We start from the raw sequence: 23,054 nt of genomic DNA on the forward strand, positions 1-23,054 counted from the left end.
ATAAGGAGTTCCCGTCGTGGCGCAGTGGTTAACGAATCCGACTAGGAACCATGAGGTTGCGGGTTCGGTCCCTGCCCTTGCTCAGTGGGTTAACGATCCGGCGTTGCTGTGAGCTGTGGTGTAGGTTGCAGACGCAGCTCGGATCCCACGTTGCTGTGGCTCTGGCGTAAGGCTGGAGACTACAGCTCCGATTGGACCCCTAGCCTGGGAACCTCCATATGCCGCGGGAGCGGCCCAAGAAACAGCAAAAAGACAAAAAAAAAAAAAAAAAAAAAAAAAAAAAGAAAGAAAATTATTGCTTTGGTCAAGCATATTTTTCTTTACAGAGATAAGAATGGCAAATTAGCAGTTCCTGTTGTGGCTTGGGGTTAATGAATCCAGCTAATATCCAAGAGGTTTCAGGTTTGATCCCTGGCCTTACTCAGTGGATTAAGGATCCACCATGCCATGACCTGTGGTGTAGGTTGTAGACATGGCTTGGATCCCATGTTGCTGTGGCTGTGGCAAAGGCTGTAGCTGCAATTTGATCCCTAGCCTGAGAACTTCCATTTGCCACAGGTGCAGCCCTAAAAAAAAAAAAAAGGAAGAAGAAGAAGAAGAAAAAGAAAGAAAAACAAATTAAGCAATTAGGCCTAAGTAATGGTGAAGTTCAAGGATAGTTTACTGTCAGTGTTTATAGTGAGGAGGCCAAATTTTTTAGGGTGATAGATGATTGAGGTGGGAGGGGGTTAATTTCAGGTCAAATGAACATTCAGAATGTGAGAGCATGGCAAGGGCACAACCACTTTTCTAGTCCAGAAAGCACAGTAATATATTTCTTTAAATAGGAAGAATTATGTTCTCTTTCAAATTTTATTTCTTAAAAATTCTTTTATTTTGTCTTCCAGGAATCTGTCTTGAACTATCGTTTAGATCCTCTCGGCATTGTTGATGGTTTTACTGCCGAGGTAGGGGCAAGTGGTGTTTTCTGCCCCACTCATTTGACTCTTCCAGTTGAAGTGTCATTCTACAGTGTTTCTGATGATAATGCTCCCTCTCCTTATATGGCAAGTATTTTTAAATTGTCTTTTTCTGCTGAAATCAACCAACTAAATGACAAATGCCTTCACTTTTAAAGAGATTTAGTACTGCTCTGGTGCAATGATTGAAAACACAAAGCATTTCCTAAGAGAATTGAAGGCTGATTAAGAGACTAAAATAGCAAAAGATCACCTCACAACTTTTTCTGAGAAAGCTGTAATGACACACGTCCCCTATCTCATTTGAAGAAGATTTTGAGAATTTACTTGTTTTGTGTAATTTAAAAAAATGATAAAAGTTTGGTTAGTGACACTGTAATTCCATATCTTGCTGAGTTGACACAGTTCTCAAGTGCTTAGTATATACTCTAGTGTACCTGTGTTGCCTTCACTGTGGTCGTCCTCTCAGTAGAGTTCAAGTAAAGATATGGTGATCTAAGGCATCTGTGAGGCCCTTTCACCCCCTTTCTCCTGTTTGGCTTATCTTTGGACCATTCTTTTTCCAATCCTAGGTTTCTTTAGAATACTCACTATTTCTGACTCCATGCTAATGTTTTAGTAGAGAGTAAAATAGCAAAGGGGAATAACAGCACAGTTTTGAGCCTTAAGATCCTATAATTTTACATTTTCCACTTTTTATTTCAGTGGATTTGAGGGTAAATTAAGCCTACAGCTGCAAAAATGACACCAAGTTCTGGTATATGATTACCATCAGCCCTTTTCTGAAAGTCAAGGGCTAGCAGTGCAAGTTGGAAGAAGTTTGCAGTGATGCCATCAGATATGGAGTCAGATCTGGGTTTTTATGTTACTTCTTACTTTGAGAAATACAAATTGCAGTAAGCATAGAAATGTACAGCTCAGGTCTTGCTACTTGAATTTCCTAGCTTATCACCTGCCCAATCCTTTTCTGATATCCCTTTCCTACTGTCTAGGTTTTCAAGGGCATTAGTAACATTTTTTTGTTATTGTTGTTATTTATAATAGCTATGAAAAGGGAATTCTACATAATTGGAAGGCAGCTATGCTCACCACTATACCACCAGTGCTGCATGAATTCTGTGTAACTGAGAAACAACAGAGTAGTTATAGTTTTTTAGGGACCTAAATATAGACCACTCATTATTGGCCTAATTTGTTCAAGGAAGGTTATTTAGACTTACTTTATTCTAAGAGTGAAAATTTGGAGTTCCTGTCATGGATCAGTGGTTAATGAACCCAACTAGTATCCATGAGGATATGGGTTTGATCCCTGGCCTCATTCAGTGGGTTAAGAATCCGGTGTTGCCATGAGCTGTGGTGTAGGTCGCAGATGCGGCTCAGATCCCACATTGCTGTGGCTTTGGTGTAGACTGGCAGCTGTAGCTCTGATTCATCCCCTAGCCTGGGAACCTCCATATGCCATGGGTGCGACCCTAAACAGGAAAAAAAAGTGAAAATTTTAGTCAAGCATCAGTGTTTCATACTTTGAAAGCAAAAGTATAGTAGCGTGTAATCATTTATTCGGTTTTCTCAATAATATTTACATTTGTGAGTCATAATCATAAGATGAATAACAATGGTTATTATAAAAAAGAGACTCAATTCTTATAAATCTGCCCAGTTATCATATGTACCATTTGGCATTCATTTACCGCTTTCCAGTAAAAAATTTTTAGTGCCTCCAGAATATAGAAAAATATTTATTGCCAAGGGAACAAAGCAACAAATATTTTTACTTATTGAAATTATACCTAAATATGACATATTGTGGTAATATGTGTACAGATATAGGTATGGCTATATATATGAATTTATAAGGAAGAGAGAGAGAAAAAATGTACAAGATTGTTAACATCATTTTTCTCTGGATGGTAAAACTACAAGTTACTTTGCCCTAGTTTCTTTCTTTCTTTTTTTTTTTTAATTTTACTGGAATATAGTTGATGTACAGCATTGTATTAGTTTCAGATATACAGCAAAGTGAATCAGTTACACATATACGTATATTCATTCTTTTTTTACATATAGGTTGTTACAGAACATTGACTAAACCTCCCTGTGCTATACAGTAGGTCCCTTTTAGTTATCTATTTTATATATAGTAGTTTGTATGTTTTAATCCTATCCTCCCAATTTATCCCTCTCTCTTGCCGCACAGTCTCCCCTTTGGTAACCATAAGTTTGATTTTGAAATCTGTGAGTTTGTTTCTGTTTTATAAATAAGTTCTTTTGTATCATTTTAAAAAGTTAGATCCCACATATAAGTGATATTATATGATATTTGTCTTTCTTTATCTGACTTACTTCACTTAGTATGATAATTTCTAGGTCCATCCATGTTGCTCCAAATGGGGTTATTTCCCTTTTTATGGTTATAACCATTGTATACATGTACCACATCTTCTTCGTCCATTCCTCTGTTGATGGACATTTAGGTCGCTTCCATGTCTTGGCTATTGGAAATGGTGCTACAGTGAACACTGGGATGCATGTATCTTTTCAGATTATGGTTTTCTCCACATATATTGCCCAGAGTGGGTGGGATTGCTAGATCATATGGCAGTTCCAAATTTAAGTTTTTAAGGAATATCCATACTATTCTCCATTGTTGTTGCACCAAGTTACATTCCCACTAGCAGTGTAGGAGGGTTTCCTTTCCTCCACATCCTCTCTGGCATTTTTTATTTGTAGACTTTTTAATAATGGCCATTCTGACTGATGTGAGGCGATACCTAATTATACTTCTGATTTGCATTTCTCTAATAATTAATGATGGTAAACATTTTTTCTTGTGCCTATTGGCCATTTGTACTTCTTTGGAGAAATGTATATTTAAGTCTTTTGCCCATTTTCCAATTGGGTTGTTTGTTTTTTTCCTGTTGTGTGAGTTATTATTTGTAGACTTTTTGATTCAGAATAATTTTGAAAAAAATAACTGATATTTTGGATAATTAATAAAATGGAAAATATCATTGAGATAAGCTCATTGTCAGAAAAAAATGTGTATCATACTAGAATGCTTACAATATTAGAATATAGCTATGAAAATGCACATTTTGCTTTACTAGGACATCAAGAATTCTCATCAGTTTCACACATTCTGTTGACACAGAGAATGGGAAGATAAGGTCTAAAATAATGTAACCTGTCATTGGTATACCAGAGTCCCTGATGACCAGTAAGATAAGTTAGAAATAAGATAAAAGTGAATTGGTTGAAAGTCAGCTCAAAAAATATGTTTGAATGAAATTCATGAGCAAGAGGTAATTTTTTTTTTCTTTTTTTTTTCTTTTTAGGGCCATACCCGCAGCATATGGAGTTTCTCAGGCTAGGGGTCGAATCAGTAGCTGTAGCTGTTGGCCTACACCACAGCTCATGGCAATGCTGGATCCTTAACCCACTGAGTGAGGCCAGGGATCAAACCTGAATCCTCATGGATGCTAGTCAGATTTGTTTCTGCTAAGCCACATAGGAACTCCACAAGAGGTAATTTGAACTATGATTTAAAATAGCAAATAACATTAATCCTTAAGGTTCGGTGAATCTAAAAAATGAAGGATTAAGAAATAAAGGATTTACCACTCTGTCTCCAGAACATACACACAAATGGTCACAGATTTTGAATAAAAACTGAGGAGTTTAAATCAGGTCATCAACCCCTTAAGATTATCTTACTTACTTTTTTCTAACATTCTTTAATAAATTTTCCATGCATAAAAAATATGTAATTTATTTTTACTCATTAGGAATGGATTCCCTTTGCAGATGACCCAGTACAAATTTTAGACCATATATCTTTCCTACTGTAAATTAATAAAATTAATCTTGTTTTTTAGGGAATCTTACTTATATTTTGGTAGTTTTGTCTATTTTCAAAGGACTGAATGGAGTTCCCTTGTGGTGCAGTGGGGTAAGGATCCAGCATTGTCACTGTAACAGCCCAGGACACTGCTGTGGCATGAGTTCAATCCTTGGCCCGGGAACTTCCATAGGCATGTGACACCCCCCCCCCCGGATAAAAAGAAAGGACTTGATATTTTGATAATACACACCACTGGAGCTGAGACACACCAAACTCCCATATGTTATTCTAATAACTTTGGATCTCTCAAAACAAATTTTACAAATGACACACAAATGTAAAATTTTAGCACAGAGAATTCTGTTTTTATGGTACAGAGATAGTACAGGGCTTTTCATTAAATAATTCCTATAAGATTAGCTCAAAGCCATATAATAGCTCTATCCAATCAGATGTCAAAGGTAAAAATGTTGTCCAAATGTTATGTAATATGACGGCATTTCACAGTTTGGAAACTGTCGCATGGTGGAACCAGGCAAAAAGGTCGAAAGCAAATTTGCTGGTGGCAAATTCATGGTATGTCTTGTATTATGATCATATTAACAACACCGTATATTTTCTCCTGTGTATAATTGATCAAATTAAGATGAACCTCTTTCAGAATCCCCTTGGTGGTGCAATGTGTTAAAGAATCTGGTGGTGGTGTTGCTGCTGTAGCTTGGATCACAGCCATGGTGGAGGTTCAATCCCTGGCCCCAGAACTTAGGCATGTCACAAGTGCAGCCAAAAAAAAAAAGATATACCTCCTTCAGTTTTACTTAGCTATATGCATATTTGAGAAGTTTTTGTATAAGAGTTTGGCCAGATTTAGTTCATCTTAATCCTCCTATTCCATCCTAAAATACCAGAAGGAAATGTGTTTTTCTTTATGTTAAATATAATAACTTTCTCAGTGGAAATATTAATATGCCAACCAATTAAAATGATGAAATTATTAAAATAACAATAAGTTCATTAATACTAATAAAACTCTAAATACATTCCCAACCTCTTTTTAAAATTCCTAACTTGAGCATTCCCTTGTGGCTCAGTGGGTTAAGGATCCGGCATTGTCATTGCTATGGCTCTGGTTAGAGCTTTGGCGAGAGTTCAGTCACTGGCCCAGGAACTTCCACATGCCACAAACATAGCTGAAAACAAAAAATTTTTTTAATTAAAAAATTCAGGACTTGCCAATGCCTAGGATTTAATCAACTATACCTGTGTCATGAAGCCTTCATAAAATTCCAAAGGAAAGGGTTTTATAGAGCTTCCAGGTGGGTGAAGCAGAATGCCTCCATGTGCCACTGTCCTGGGTTCCAGACTCCAAAACCCTGACAGAAGTTCCTTTGTTCAGGACCTTGCCTTGTGTATCTTTTCATCTGGCTCTTGGTTCAAATCCTTTTAATATCTGTCCATAATAAACCAGTCATCTGGAGATGGAATTAAGATGGCCAAGAATAGAAGAACTGGAGGGAGCTCACCTTCTCTCATAAAAAAAACAAAATTACAACCAAATGCTGAACAGCCTTCAGCCAAATGGACTGGAAACTTTCAAAAAGATCCTGCTCCAGAAGACATAGAGGAAGCCACATCAAGAGGTAGGAGGGGCAATTACACCATGTAGCCAACCCCATACCTGCCGGGTGGGCAGCCCACAGACTGAAAAGTGACTGTGTCACAGGGACTCACCTATAGGAGTGAGAGACCTGAGCTCCACATCGGGTGCCCATGCCTGGGGATCTGCCATTGGGAGAAAGAGCCCCCGAAGCATCTGGCATTGAAGGCCAGTGGGGCCTTCCATAGGAATTTGGATTGGAACTGACTGCAATTCTTGGAGGATCTCCTGGGAAAACACTGGGTGACTGTGACTCATTGTGGGGGAAAGACATTGTAGGCAAAGGTCTTGGGAATACTTGTCAGTGTATGTTCCTCTAGAGGTGGCCATTGTGGGAAAACCTGGCCCCACCCATCAGCACTGAGAAGCCCCAGGCCAAACAATAAACCTGATGGGATCACAGCCCCACCTATCAGTAAACAGGCTACCTAAAGAACCCCCAGGCACACAGCCACCTCTAATCTCACCCAGACCCAAAGCCCCACCCACCAGAGGGATAGGAATCAGCCCCACTTACCAGTGGCCAGGCACCAGTCCCTCCCATCAGGAAGCTTATAGCAAGCTTTCCTACCAACCTCAGCCACAAGGGGGCCAGACACCAGAGGTAAGAGAGGGTGCAACTATATTGTCTGCAAAAAGGATACCATACCAAAACCCTATAAAAATGAAAAGACAGAGAACTATAACTTAGATAAGGGAGAAAGAAAAACCACAGAAATACAGCTAAGTTATCTAGAGATTATCAGCCTCCAGGAAAAAGACTTCAAACTAATGATGCTGAAGATGATGCAAGACACTGAAAATAAACCGGAGGCAAAGATAGATAATTTACAGCAAACATTGAGCAAAGAAATACAAGATTTAAAACTCAAGCAAGCAGAGATGCAAAGTACAATAACTGAAATAAAAACTTCATTAGAAGCAACCAATAGCAGGAGTTCCCGTCGTGGCGCAGTGGTTAACGAATCCGACTAGGAACCATGAGGTTGCGGGTTCGGTCCCTGCCCTTGCTCAGTGGGTTAACGATCCGGTGTTGCTGTGAGCTGTGGTGTAGGTTGCAGACGCGGCTCGGATCCCGCGTTGCTGTGGCTCTGGCATAGGCCAGCAGCTGTAGCTCACATTCAATCCCTAGCCTGGGAACCTCCATATGCCGCGGGAGCGGCCCAAGAAATAGCAACAATAACAACAACAAAAAAAAAAAAAGACAAAAAAGACAAAAAAAAAAAAAAAAAAAAAGAAGCAACCAATAGCAGAATACAGGAGGCAGAAGAACAAATGAGCGAGGTGGAGGACAGACTAGTGAAATCATGGATGCGAAACAGAAAAGAGAAAAAAAATTGAAAAGAAAGAAGACAGTCTCAGAGAACTCTGAGACAGTGTTAAATGCACCTACATCCATACTATAGGGGTGTCAGAAGGAGAAAAGAGAGAGAAGGGGACAGAAAAAATATTCAAAGAGATAATAGCCGAAAACTTCTCTAACATGGGAAGGGAACCACTCACTCAAATCCAGGAAGCACAGTGAGTACCATATAAAATAAACCCAGGGACGAACATCCTGAGACATGTATTAATCAAACTGACCAAAATTAAAAACAAAGAGAAAATATTGATAACAGCTAGGGAAGAGAAACAAATTATATACAAGGGAACCCCGATAAGGTTATTAGCAAAATTTTCAGCAGAAACTCTGCAGGTCAGAAGGGAGTGGCATGATATACTTAACAGGATGAAAGGAAAAAACCTCCAACCAAGATTCCTTCACCCAGCAAGCCTCTCAATCAGATTTGAAGGAGAAATCAAAAGCTTCACAGATAAGCAAAAGCTAACAGAATTCAGCAACACTAAACCAGCTCTACAGCAAATACTAAAAGAACTTCTCTAGGCAGAAAAGAAAAGGCAGAAACTGGAAACAAGAATACCACAAATGACAAGGCTCACCAGTAAAGGTATATATACAGTAAAGGTAGGAAATCATCCACACACAAATAGGCCACCAAAATCAGGAATCATGAGAAGAGGAGGGTACAAATGCAAGACACTGGAGATGCACTTGCAATTAAGAGACCAACAACTTAAAACAATCTCATACGTATATATAGACTCCTATATCAAAACTTCAGAGTAACTGCAAACTAAAAATCTGCGACTGATACACAAACAAATAAGAAAAATCAACTGAAATACAACACTAAAGATAGTCATCAAACCAGAAGAGGAGAGAACAAGAGAAGAAGGTAAGAAAAAAGAGCAACAAAACCAAACCCAAAACAGTTAATAAAATGGCAATAAGAACATACATGTCAATAATTACCATAAATGTAAATGGATTAAATACCCCAACCAAAAGACACAGACTGGCTGAATGGAAACAAAAAACAAGATCCATGTATATGCTGTCTTCAAGAGACCTGCTTCACTTTTAGGGACACACACAAATCGAAAGTGAGAGGATGGAAGAAAATATTCTATGCAAACAGAAATCAAAAGAAACAGAAATTAGGAATCAAAATAGGAAACAAGAATCAAAACAAACAGGAATCAAAAGCAATACACATATCACACAAAATAGACCTTAAAATAAATAATTTTTTTTTTTGGTCTTTTTGCCATTTCTTGGGCTGCTCCCATGGCATATTGGAGGTTCCCACGCTAGGGGTCAAATTGGAGCCATAGCTGTTGGCCTACACCAGAGCCACAGCAACGCAGGATCCAAGCCGCGTCTGCAACCTACACCACAGCTCACAGCAATGCTGGATCCTTAACCCAATGAGCAAGGCCAGGGATCGAACCACAACCTCATGGTTATTAGTCGGATTCGTTAACCACTGAGCCACGATGGGAACTCCCAAAATAAAGAATATTTTAAGAGACAAGTAAGGACATTACATAATTATCAAAAGATCAATCCAAGAAGAAGATAGAACAATTGTAAATATATATGCACCCAACATAGGGTCATCCCAATATATAAGGCAAATGCTAACAACCTTAAAAGGAGAAATAGACAATAACACAGAAATCAACTTTAATAACACCCCACTCACAGCAGTGGACAGATCATCCAGACAGAAAATTAACAAGGAAACATAGGCCCTAAATGATGCACTAGACCAGATGGACTTAATAGATATTTATAGGACATTCCATCCAAAAGCAACATACACATTCTTCTCAAGTGCACATAGAACATTCTCTAGGATAGATCACATCCTGGGCCACAAATCAAGCATTGGTAACTTTAAGAAGATTAAAATCATATCAAGCATCTTTTCCGACCTCAATACTATAAGACTAGAAATATACTACAAGATGGAGTTCCCATTTTGGCGCAGTGGTTAACGAATCCGACTAGGAACCATGAGGTTGCGGATTCGATCCCTGGCCTTGCTCAGTGGGTTAACGATCCGGCGTTGCCTTGAGCTGTGGCATAGGTTGCAGACGCGGCTTGGATCCTGTGTTGCTGTGGCTCTGGGGTAGGCTGGCAGCTACAGCTCCGATTCGACCCCTAGCCTGGGAACCTCCACATGCCATGGGAGCGGCCCATGAAATGGCAAAAAGACAAAAAAACAAAAAACAAAAAAAAAGAAAGAAATCAACTACAAGAAAAAAAGGGCCAAAAAAGTACAAACACATGGAGAAAAACAATATGCTACTAAACAACCAATGGATCACTGAAGAAATCAAGAGGAATTTTAAAAATACCTAGAGGCAAATAACAACACAGATACAACACTCAAAAACCTAGGGGATGCAGCAAAAGCAGTTCTAAGAGGGAAGTTTATAGCAATACAAGCATATCTCAGGAAAAATGAAAAAGCTCAAATAAACAACCTAACTTTACATGTAAAGCATCTAGAAAGTGAAGAACAGACAAGAACCAAAGTTAGCAGAAGGAAAGAAATAAAGATCAGAGCAGAGGAGTTCCTGTTGTAGCACAGTGGAAACGAATCCAACTAGGAACCATGAGGTTGTGGGTTCGATCCCTGGCCTTGATCAGTGGGATAAGGATCTGGTGTTGCCGTGAGCTGTGGTGTAGGTTGCAGACGTGGCTCGGATCCAGTGTTGCTGTGGCTCTGGTGTAGGCCAGCAGCTGTAGCTCCAATTTGATCCCTATCCTGGGAACCTCCATATGCCCTGGTTGTGGCCCTAAAAAGAAAAAAGAAAAAAGAAGGTCAGAGCAGAAATAAATGAAATGCAAATGAAGAAAACCATAGAAAAGATCAATGAAACTAAAAACTGGTTCTTTGAAAAGACCAACAAAATTGATATACCCTTAGCCAGACTTATCAAGAAAAAAAAGAGAGAGGGCTCAAATCAATAAAATTAGAAATGAAAAAGGAGAAGTAACAACGGACATCTCAGAAATACAAAGGATCATAAGAGACTACTACATGCAACTGTATGCCAATAAAATGGAAAAAACTAGAGGAAATTGACAAATTATTAGAAAAGTACGCTCTTATGAGATTAAACCAAGACAAAATAGAAAAGATGAACAGACCAATCACAAGTACTGAAATTGAAACTGTGATTTAAAAACTTCCAACAAACCAAAGTCCAGGACCAGATGGCTTCACAGGCAAATTCTATCACACATTTAGAGAAGAGCTAATACCTATCCTTCTGAAACTATTCCAAAAAATTGCAGAGGAAGGAACACTCCCAAACTCATTCTGTGAGGCCACCATCGCCCTGATACCAAAACCAGACAAAGACTCCACAAAAAAGAAAGAAAACTATAGTCCAATTTCACTGATGAACATCAATGCAGAAATCCTCAACAAAATACTAGCAAACCGAATCCAACAATACATTAAAAGGATTGTACATCATGATCAAGTGGGATTTATCCCAGGGATGCAAGGATTCTTCAATATCCACAAATCAATCAATGTGATACACCACATTAACAAACTGAAGAACAAAAACCATATGATCCTCTCAATAGATGCAGAAAAAGCCTTTGACAAAATCCAACACCCATTTCTGATAAAAACTCTTCAGAAAGTGGGCATAGAGGGAATCTACCTCAACATAATAAAGGCCATCTATGACAAACCCACAGCTAACATCATTCTCAGTGGTGAAAAGCTGAAAGAATTCCCACTAAGATCAGGAACAAGACAAGGATGTCTGCTCTTGCCACCACTATTCAACATAGTTTTGGAAGTCCTAGCCACAGCATTCAGAGAAGTAAAAGAAATAAAAGGGGGAGTTCCCGTCGTGGCGCAGTGGTTAACGAATCCGACTAGGAACCATGAGGTTGCGGGTTCAGTCCCTGCCCTTGCTCAGTGGGTTAAGGATCCGGCGTTGCCGTGAGCTGTGGTGTAGGTTGCAGACGCGGCTCGGATCCTGCGTTGCTGTGGCTCTGGCGTAGGCCGGTGGCTACAGCTCCGATTCAACCCCTAGCCTGGGAACCTCCATATGCCGCGGGAGCGGCCCAAGAGATAGCAACAACAAAAGACAAAAAGACAAAAGACAAAAAAAAAAGAAATAAAAGGAATCCAAATTGGAAAGGAAGAAGTAAAGCTATCACTGTTTGCAGATGATGTGATACTCTACCTAGAGAATCCTAAAGACTACCAGAAAACTGTTAAAGAGTTCATCCATGAATTCGGCCAAGTCACAGGATACAAAATTAATGCACAGAAATTGACAGCATTTCTATATACTAACAAAGAGCAGAAAGACAAATTAGGGAAACAATCCCGTTTACCATCACATCCAAAAGAATAAAATCCCTAGGAATAAACCTACCTAAAGAGACAAAAGTCCTATACTCTGAAAACTATAAGATGCTGATGAAAGAAAGATGACACAAACAGATGGCAAGACATGCCATGCTCTTGGACTGGAAGAGTCAATATTACCAAAATGACTATACTACCTAAGGCAATCTACAGATTCCATGCAGTCCCTGTTAAATTACCAAGGACATTTTCACAGAACTCGAACAAAATATTTTAAAGTTTGTTTGGAAGCATAAAAGACCCAGAATAGCCAAAGCCATCCTGAGGAAGAAAAATGGAGCTGGAAGAATCAGGCTCCCTGGCTTCAGACTATACTACAAAGCTATAGTCATCAAAACCATATGGTACTGGCAGAAAGAAAGAAAATATAGATCAGTGGAACAGGATAGAAAGCCCAGAACTGAACCCACGCACCTACAGCCAACTAATCTATGACAACAGAGGCAAGAATGTACAAAGAAAAGACAGCCTCTTCAATAAGTGGTGCCAGAAAAGCTGGACAGTCACATGAAAAAGAATGAAATTGGAACACTTCCTAACACCATACACAAAAACAAACTCAAAATGGATTAAAGACCTAAATATAAGACCAGATGCTATAAAACTCTTAGAGGAAAACATAGTCAAACACTCTCTGACCTTAACTACAGCAATATCTTCTCAGATCCACTTCCCGAAGTAATGACAATAAAAACAAAAATAAACAAATGTGACCTAATCAAACTTAAAAGTTTCTGCACAGCAAAGGAAACTCTAAACAAACCAAAAAGACAACCCACAATGGGAGAAAATCTTTGCAAATGAAACGACTAACAAGGGAATAATCTCCAAAATTTATGAACACCTTCTGCAACTCAATACCAAAAAAACAAACAACCTCACCAATAAATGGGCAGAAGATCTAAACAGACCATTCTCCAAAGAAGACATACCAGTGGCCAAAAAACACACGAAAAGATGTTCAGTATCACTCGTTATTAGAGAAATGCAAATCAAAACCACTATGAGGTACCATTTTACACTGGCCAGAATGGCCATCATCAAAACGTCCACAAGCAGTAAGTGCTGGAGAGGGTGTTGGGAAAAGGGAACCCTATTACACTGTTGGTGGGAATGTAAATTGGTTCAACCACTGTGGAAAACAGCATTCCTCAGAAAAATAAAGATAGAATTACCATTTGATCCAGCCATCCCACTCCTGGGCACTTATCCAGAGAAAACCATGATTCAAAAAGATGCATGTACTCCAGTGTTCATTGCAGCATTGTGTACAGTAGCCAAGACATGGAAACAACCTAAATGCCCATTGATAGAGAAGTGGATAAAGAAGATGTGGTACACATACACAATGGAATATTACTCAGTCATTAAAAGGGAAGAAATAAAGGCATTTGCAGCAACATGGATGGACCTAGAAATTATTATGCTATGTGAAGTCAGTCATACAGTGAGACACCAATATCATATGCTATCACTTACATGTAGAATCTAAAAAAAGGACAAATGAACTTCTTTGCAGAATAGGTACTAACTCAAAGACTTTGAAAAACTTAAGTTTTCCAAATGAGTTATAGGTTGGGAGTCAGGGGATGCAATGGGGGTTTGGGATAGAAATGATGTATAATTGATATGTGATGATCATTGTACAACTATAAATGTAATAAAATTCATTGAGTAATTTAAAAAAAATTAATGGGATAATTTGAATTGTTAGGTGAGCAGTTTTCGGGATAATTTGCTTTGATAGGTAAGCAGTTTTGTTTTCAATTATGATATCACTTTTATCTGGAATCTTATATATGACACATATTAACCTTTCCACTGAAAAGAAAATCATGGACTTGGAGAACAGACTTGTGGTTGCCAAGGGGGATCGAGAGGGAGTGGGATGTTTTAATAAACTAGAACTAATATTTTTACAGGAAAAAAAAATTGGGGGGAGTTCCTGTGGAGTACACCAGAACTGAATCCAACTAGGAACCATGAGGTTGTGGGTTCTATCCCTGGCCTGACTCAGTGGGTTAAAGATCTGCCATTACCATGAGCTGTGGTGTAGGTAGCAGACACGGACTCAGATCCTATGTTGCGGTGGCTGTGGTGTAGGCCAGCAGCTGCATCTCCGATTTGACGCCTAGCCTGGGAATCCCCATATGCTGTGGGTGTGGCCCTAAATAGATAAAAGACAAAAAAAAAATTTTGTAACTTGACACTGCCAATACTGGTCTTATGTTGCTTAGAAATTATTGTTGTGAAGTGTTGCCCTGGGAGTTCCCTTTGTGGCTCAGCAGGTTAAGAATCTGGATAGTTTCCATAAGGTTGCAGGTTTTATCACTGGCCTCGCTCTGTGGGTTAAAGGATCTGGCATTGCCATGAGCTGCAGTTGTGGCTCAGATATGGTGTTGCTATGGCTGTGGTGTAGGTTGGCAGCTGCAGCTCCAGTTGGACCCCTAGCCTGGGAACTTCCATATGCCATGGGTGTGGCCCTAAAATGACAAAAATAAAGTGTTGCCTTAAACTTTGAGTTTTTTTTTTTAATCTACATTTTTTTATTTATAAATTGATTTAGTTACTCTTGCCATTTTTTAAAAACTATTAGAATTTTATGTATTAAAGGAAATAAGTATAGGCTTGTTAGTATATTTTTGCCTCTTCAGTTTTCCTGTATGTATCTAAAGGAAGATGGCAAGGAAGAACAATAATGTATTGCCCATAGCAATGTGATTAGAAAAGCAGCTGTTACACAGGGAACTATATTCAGTATCCTGTGATAAACATAATGGAAAAGAATATGAAAAAGAGTGTATATGTGAGTGTGTGTGTGTATGTGTACACACACATATGTGTATGTATCTCTGAATCACTTTGCTGTACACCTGAAACTAATGCAGCATTGTAAATCAGCTATAGTTCAATAAGATTTTTTTCAAAGGTAGCTATTATTTAGATATATTTTGCTTTTTCTTTATGGAACTAGGAAGAAAAGGAGCATTATATACCATAGCATTTTTTTCATGTAGTGAAGATTGTAAGAGAGAAATTGTTAAAGGTTCATTGCTACTTTGATTAGGGATGCAGTTTGTTGATACACTGTTTTTATGCTTTAAATGCCATGTTATAAATCAAATTTGTTAAGAACCCCATATGTCTTTTCAGTGCCTGTTTCCATGAACATTTCCTATTATTAATATGTTAATTTAATAATCTGATTTTCAAGTGCTGCTCACTTCGAGATTAGGTATTCATGTATTGGAGTCTGGCCCTCTATTTTACCTTTTTTTCTGCTACTCTTTACCCCTCATCCCATCCCTTACCCCTGGTCTGTCTTTCAAACCCAACAGAGATGTTACCTGATGAGATAGTCCTGTTTTATATTGAATTTTACATAAGGTTGACAGTTTTGTCAGGTAAGGAATAAAATGACAGACTAAGAATTGTAGAGCTTGGGGAGTTTCTTTCATAGCACAGTGGAAGCGAATCCAACTAGAATCCACAAGGATGCTGGTTCCATCCCTGGCCTCACTCAGTGAGTTAAGGATCCATGAGCTGTGGTATAGTTTGTAGACGCGGCTTGGATCCCATGTTGCTGTTGCTGTGGCTGTGGTATAGGCCAGCAGCTGTAGCTTCAATTCGACCACTAGCCTGGAAACCTCCATATGTTGTGGGTGTGGCCCTAAAAAGAAAAAAAAAAAAAGAATTGTAGAGCTTGCAAGTTATTTTAACTACTCAAAAGAAAACTATTCACCCAGTTAAAACAAATGAATCAGCATTTGTTTCTTAAAGTAATCTATAAATTAACAGAGTTCCTGTCGTGTGGCAGTGGAAATGAATCTGACTAGGAACCATGAGGTCGTGGGTTCAATCCCTGGCCTCGCTCAGTGGGTTAAGGATATGGCGTTGCCGTGAGCTGTGGTGTAGGTCGCACACATGGCTCAGAACTGGCATTGCTGTGGCCATGACATAGGCCATCGGCAACAGCTCTGATTAGACCCCTAGCCTGGGAACCTCCATATACCACGGGTGCGGCCCTCAAAAGACAGAAAAAAAAAAATTAATCTATGAATTAAGTATCATAGTCACCATCTGTAGTCATTTGGTCATGCTCACACATTCAATCTCAGGAATGATTAGTACATCTTTCTCAGAAAACTACTTTGTATAATACAATAGTACCTCTCAAACTTTAAGGTACATCTAGGGGATCTTGTTAAAGTATAGATTTGATTTGAATTCTGCCTTTCCAACGAGTTCACAGGTGATGCTGATAATGTTGTCTAGTCAGAAATCCATACATGTATATAACAACTCAACTTACTAACTGAAAAACTGACCTCATTTTTAAGCAAGACCTAATCAGGATCATTCTTCATTCTTGACTTTTTATATGTCCAAAGATAATAAATTATTTTGTTTTTTCATTTCTTTCCTCCTACATGATAGAAGAGAATAATCCTGTCATCTCCTTTATTTCCTTTTTAGTTTTAAGGAACTCCTCACTTTTGTATCTTATATCTTAATAGAAATTTCAACCAGTATGGTCATTGATGTTATGTATTGTTTATTGCAACATCTCCAGGAAGAACAGTGAATTTTTTTCTTACTGGTGGGATCCTCACTATTTCATATTTGTAGAGTGTGCCTCTATTAGAGTCAATGTGAATGTTTTTCCATACAAATACAATTCCGAAATATTAGTAATTATATGATTTATTATTCTTGTTTTAATTATTAGTGTGTCTGTGTGTATGAATATATGCATCAGTTTGTACTCAATTTGTCTTCTTTTATTTCAAGGGTGTGATTACTTTAGAGTCCCTTGGTAAAAGGGGTTATCGAGTACCTCCTTCAGGAACAATACAAGTGGTATGTGTTTTATAGCCTACAATTGCAATAATCATTCTCTCACATACATATAGAACTTAGCCCTTTCTCCTGCTACTGCTGCTGCAACAACTTTGGTAAGTAACAGTGGGGCTGCAGCTTTGTTTGGAGTTTACCTGCTCTGCCTCAGGAATGACCATTTGGGGACCTCCATAAAAGGAAAACATTAATAAAGCTAATCAAGGTGAATGCTTTAGAAAAGTAGTATATAACAGTTAACTTAAATAGTACTATTTTTAATATAATTATAATTTAGCATTACTCATGCCTTCTATTTAATAAACTAGCTTGAGATTGACCTTTATAAAAGGAGACCCCCAAATATTAGTATTGCTTTGGCAGGAAAACTTGGGAAGCAATTATCCCTAGTGTAATCATTTCCAAAATTGACTTAATGAGACGGTTACACAAAGCAGAAGTCCAGTCTGACAGATGTCAGGGTGAAAAACGTACCTTTCCTTTTGGTCTAGGTGTTGATCTAGTTTTGGCTCAGGTAAACTTTACTAGCCTAGAGCAATAATTTTTCTTCATCCTGGGTCTAGGGTTCTCAAAAGAGTAATTTTACATCAAGGCCAGTTTGTGACTGAATTCATCTACAAGTCAGACTCACAATAATCCTGTAAGCCCAGAAGTCTGTTACAGTGTTGGCTCCTTGCAATGAGTCTAGCTGATATTTGCCAACAGTACCTCAATAAAGCAGAATTTTTTTTAAGTGTAACTGAGTGCCTCATACTCAGGATCTGATCTAATTCAGCAAGCCTTTTTACATCCTTTGGCTTCAGTGTGATAAGTGCTTTAAGAGAGCACTTCTTCTCAACACCATTGTTCTAGTACAGCAAAGAGTCTGTACATTTGTTTATTTCATATCACATAGGAATGAAATGTAGTACTAAGCAATATTTATGTGTATATATATATATATATTGCAATACATGTATAAATTTTATTGAGGAAAAATCACTGCATTTTGAGTAAGATTTTATGTTGAATGGATTTCTTAAACTAAAAGAGTGATCATCTTCTGATCTCTTGCCTCTGGCTATGTAGCTCTTGTGAAAGTGTGAGTCACTGGAAAGCTAGCTGTCATTTGTCATAATAATGAGGCATAAACCCAGAGGCAGCACATTTACCCTTGTTTGAAGACTGCCAACTCTACTGGCTATTTTAAATCTGAAATTTGGGTATGTCTTTCATTCCTTATATAAGTTTAATTATGTATAAACATGGCTTGAACTCCTCTCTTGCTAATTGTTGTAGTTGTTAAATGTTTTAGCCTTAATCTTAAGACTCACTAGATTTCAAAAGTTGGATCATAATATTGATATATTTCTCATTTTGATTCAGTGAGTGATGTCCAGTGCCACGGATGAGCTTCTGAAAGCATGGGCACCAAGTTACCTATTGATGTGTTGGTAATTTGGTTAAAGTCAAATCACCAGCTTGGAATTTTGTTTAAAAATTAGTACTTTAAAAAATAATACTCCTTCAGTTATTAATGGCCAAGTATCAGTTGAATTTAATTTTGGTTATGATACTGATGATAATAAAAAAAAAATCTAGTGTCACTGCAGCTTTTGGAATGAATCCAACTGTGAGAACATGAAGTATTTATTACTTAGCCTACTTTGTAGCTAATAACAATGAACTTTATTTTCTAAACTTGGAAAAATTTCCAAAAAGGAAAATGTCTCTTTTTTGAGAACATATTTTAAATTTTATAATTACCCAATGTACCCCAAACACCAAAGTCTAATTTTACCAAGCTTCTATTTAAAAAAAAAATTCTATTTATTCACTGTTAAAATGTGAGGAAAACTAAAATTCTATTTTGAGTATTTTACATTGGATATATTTTAATGAAGTTAATGTTTAAAATAATTGAACTGGAATGTTTTAATCCAATGAAGGTACATTTTGCTTAATCTAGTAGAACTATTTCTTAAAATAGGAACAAGATTGAAAGTTATATATTTTCAATTATTAATATGAGATTTGTAACTAAAGATTTTGATTTGTTACAGGATATTATATTACTGTGGATAACAAATTAAATTGGAACTTTTTAAAAATATTGAATATAATTTCATAAACTTTTGAAATTTTATCAACTTTATTCCCCCAAACTGAATTATATCCACTAGGATTAAATTATTATTAAAAAGCCTATTTTATTACTGACACAATCATTTTGAGTCAAATCAACAAATCACTGTTTTTAAAGAATAATTTCTATATTGTTTCTTCAGACCTTATTTAATCCTAATAAGACTGTGGTGAAGATGTTTGTTGTGATATATGACCTACGAGATATGCCAGCCAATCATCAGACATTCCTCCGACAAAGAACTTTTTCTGTACCTGTTAAACAAGAGATGAAGAGAAGTGTTAATAACGAGAATATCCGGCATACAGAAGAACGGTTATTACGCTACCTCATACATCTGAGGTAATGTTTCAAATGAATGTGAAAATATATTACTTTAGAAGAAAACTCAAATTTTTAGTTTAGTTTTTAACAACTGTCACTCTAGGAGTTCCCATCGAGGCTCAGTGGTTAACGAATCCAACTAGTATTCATCATGAGGGTGCGGGTTTGATCCCTGGCCTTGCTAAGTGGGTTAAGGATCTGGCATTGCTGTGATGTAGGTTGCAGACGTGGCTCAGATCCTTGGTGGCATAGGCCAGCAGCTGTAGCTCAGATTATACCTCTAGCCTGGGAACCTCCATATGCTGTGGGTTTGGCTCCAAAAGACAAAAACAGACAAAAAACCTGTCACTCTAACTAGTGCTCCTTGGAATTTACTTACCTTGGACAGTGTTTGTGAAATGCCAAGATGCAGAAAACACATAGCATATCTTTTTGCAGTCAGTATTATTTGTTGAGTTAGGGGAGTTTTCATTTATAGCTGTGTAATGTGAAATATTTTATAGCAAAACAGATGATGTATCTTGGGGCGGTGAAACACAGTTTTCTAAACTAGCGTTGTCCAGTAAAATTGTAATATGAGCCATATATGTAGTTCTGTATTTTCTAGTGGCCACATGATAAAAAAGTAATAAGAAACAAAGGATTGGAGTTCCTGTTGTGGCTCAGTGGGTTAAGTACCTGACTGGTATCCATGAGGGTGTGGGTTAGATCCCTGCCCTCACTCAGTAGGTTAAGGATCTGGCGTTACCACAAGCTGTGGCATAGGCTGCAGATGCAGCTTGGATCCTGCCATTGCTATAGCTGTGGTGTAGGTTGGCAGCTGCAGCTCCAATTGGACCCCTAGCCTGGGAACTTCCATATGCTGCCATTGTGGCCCTAAAAAGCAAAAAAGAAAAATGAAAAAAAGAAGAAAGAAAGAAAGAAAAACTTCAGAGAGAATGAGTGAACATGTCAGAGGTGGGCTTTAATATATACAACTGACCACCAGATTTTTCAGCAAATTTAGGAATAAAATCTACAAGCCCAGAGTGTTTCTGCTACACAAGGGGAAAACTAGAGAAATTAGCCCTAAAGGGTATGTTTGACTATCTGCCAGATAAGTGTATATGATAAAGCTTCCACCCCTCCCTTATTATGCAGATATTAGCAGAGGATAGAAACAGTTCCATATACAGCTTTGAAAACCGTTTTCATTTCACTGCTAATTTTCTGCTTAATTTTTAATGATGATTAGGCTTTAGTTAGCTAGCCACTACTGATGATAACAAATCCTCTCTCATCCTGTGCTTGTCCTCAAAATTTGATAATTTTCTGTGCTAACTTTCCAAGTGTGGAAATCATTCTAATGTACTCAAAATTGTAGGAGAGCAAGTTGTGTGAGTTTGGTCATTCTGTTTAGCTAAAAGGTGCCCAAAAGTGGTATAATTGACTGATGTAAACTAAAACTGAATGCTGTAGAGAAAGGTGCATGTGCTGTGGTGCGAGGGGTGTAGGGTGAGATTGTATGTGAAACCCAGACTTACGGAAAGAAGCACTTCTGTCATTGTAGGAGGGGAAGGAGTATGGAATGTTTAGGGAATAGTGGGGGAGAGGTCCTTAAATAGCAGTATGTGCTTTGGCAATTATAAGACTTTAAAGAGGAACTATTAATATTGTAGCAAGAGTAATTCTTTCTGCTTCCAGTATTTAATTACTTAGGTTTGTTTGATTTAAACACTAATTCTCTGAAATGATGGATTCTTTTGTTGTTTCTTTGTTTAGGTTCCAGAGTTCTAAATCTGGAAAGATCTACCTCCATAGAGATGTACGGCTCCTGTTCTCTAGAAAGTCAATGGAAGTTGATAGTGGTGCTGCATATGAACTCAAATCGTACACTGAATCGCCAACAAACCCTCAGTTTTCACCAAGATGTTAATAAGGCGTGACAATTTAAAGTATTTGCTCAGTACCCAAATTTGAAAGTAAAAATTAGCCTAGAAAGGAGTGTATCAAATTAATGAGCAGGAGAGTAGATCCTTTCCTGTTATCCTGGACCAGTTTTTATTAAAGGATTTCTGGAATGAGATCCACATATTCCAAGCAGACTGGAAACACTCATGTCCGAATCCTTTTTGTACTGTTGAAACCACTTCATTGGACATGTTGCAATAGCAAAGCCCCTACCCCACCAGTTAGGTTAGTGTTTACACGTTTTATTTCTCAGTTATTTAATATTTAATGTTTTCCTTAATACTCAAGTGATGTTTGTCTCTAGTGTTCTAATGTAGCACAAATCCTGTGTAAAATCATACTATGTATTTTTGACATTAATGTTGAAATTGGAAATATATGCACAAGTCTTTTAATTTTGTGTGATGGGTTTTAAGTGCTATTCATTTAAGTTATTGAAAATGAGAATGAAATGTTGAGCTTCTTTAAGATTAACGCACTATGCAAGCATGTGTACTTTTTATATCTCCCAGGTTTAGTTTTTACAATACCCCATCTAGGTTGCTGTCTCACACAGTAATCCTTTCACATGCTGTATTGGCAGTGCAGTGCGGACTAGGCTGCTTCACACTCCCTTTGCAAGTTCAGATCATCATGCGATTCATATTCCTTCTAGAATCCCTTATCCCCAGAACAGCTCTATTTTTTCCTTAGTCACTACTACAGAGGCTTTACATTAAATTACTGTCTCATGCTAGATAATTTTTGCAAATTGTTAAAAGAATATGTATTTGAAAACAAATTAGTATTTATATTGTAAATATATGAAAAAAACAAAGAAATGTGTATTTGACTTTTATTTTTAGATGAGATATATATGTGATTGAGTGAATATCTGGTACCCATCAGATAGTTTCTGTTCTGGCTTTACAGCTGACAAGAGGAAAGAGAAGATGTCTTGAGCCTTGTTCCAGTTTATCCCTTTCTCATTCAAGGTCACATGGAAGGCATTTAGCAACTGGGGAAACCATCGAGTAAGGGAACTTGCGTGCATCAAAAGTCTTCCACCTATCCCTCTCAGAAAGAAGAGTGTTTTGTTTTGTTTTGTTATTTTATTGTATTGTACTTTATTGGCTGCCCCTGTGGCATGCAGAAGTTCCACAGGGGCAGGATCAAACCTGCACCACATTAGCTAGTGACAGCACTGGATCCTTAACCTGCTGAGGCACCAGGGAACTCCAAGAGTAGTTTTAGATCTTTGTACAGGGACAGTAGGCAAAAGCAGATCAGATAACAAGGCACAAGTACTTTCACAGACAAAGCTGGGAATGGAGGTTAGAAAATATGTACATTCAAGTAGGCCAGACCCAGAGACCTGTGAGTTTAGAAGCAGCCGAGCAGTCTGGAATTTGGGAGATAAGAAGGTCTTTATGTGGGGGCTCAGCTAATGAATAAGCCTATACACGAGAATCTGGACTGGACATGACTATGTGGCTGTAGGCTGTGGGATGATCAGTAAGAAGCCTATTATAAATTTCATTTTAAAATATCAGCTTAAAGAGCTATTTATCCTCCATAAAACTAAAAAATAGGAGTTCCCGTCGTGGCG

At 37.9% G+C, this 23,054-nt stretch overlaps 1 protein-coding gene across 16 annotated transcripts in view; it reads left to right on the plus strand.

Annotated features, from left to right (window-relative positions):
* FAM214A (family with sequence similarity 214 member A) overlaps positions 1-22,287 on the plus strand; it is a 130,611-nt gene extending 108,324 nt beyond the window's left edge. For 7 of the 16 annotated variants that reach the window (XM_021095179.1, XM_005659593.3, XM_021095188.1 and 4 more), the window contains 4 exons: positions 888-1,046; positions 17,002-17,070; positions 19,335-19,534; positions 21,278-22,283. In XM_021095179.1, the coding sequence (XP_020950838.1) occupies positions 888-1,046; positions 17,002-17,070; positions 19,335-19,534; positions 21,278-21,431 (582 nt within the window). In that variant the 3' untranslated portion in view covers positions 21,432-22,283. Of the gene's footprint in view, positions 1-887; positions 1,047-17,001; positions 17,166-18,135; positions 19,535-21,277 lie in introns of those variants that run through there. The other 9 variants (XR_002344857.1, XR_002344853.1, XR_001306192.2 and 6 more) reach the window with 6 other exon arrangements.

The sequence above is a fragment of the Sus scrofa genome, chromosome 1 (assembly GCF_000003025.6).
Source record: "Sus scrofa isolate TJ Tabasco breed Duroc chromosome 1, Sscrofa11.1, whole genome shotgun sequence".
NCBI classification, from domain to species: Eukaryota; Metazoa; Chordata; class Mammalia; order Artiodactyla; family Suidae; genus Sus; species Sus scrofa.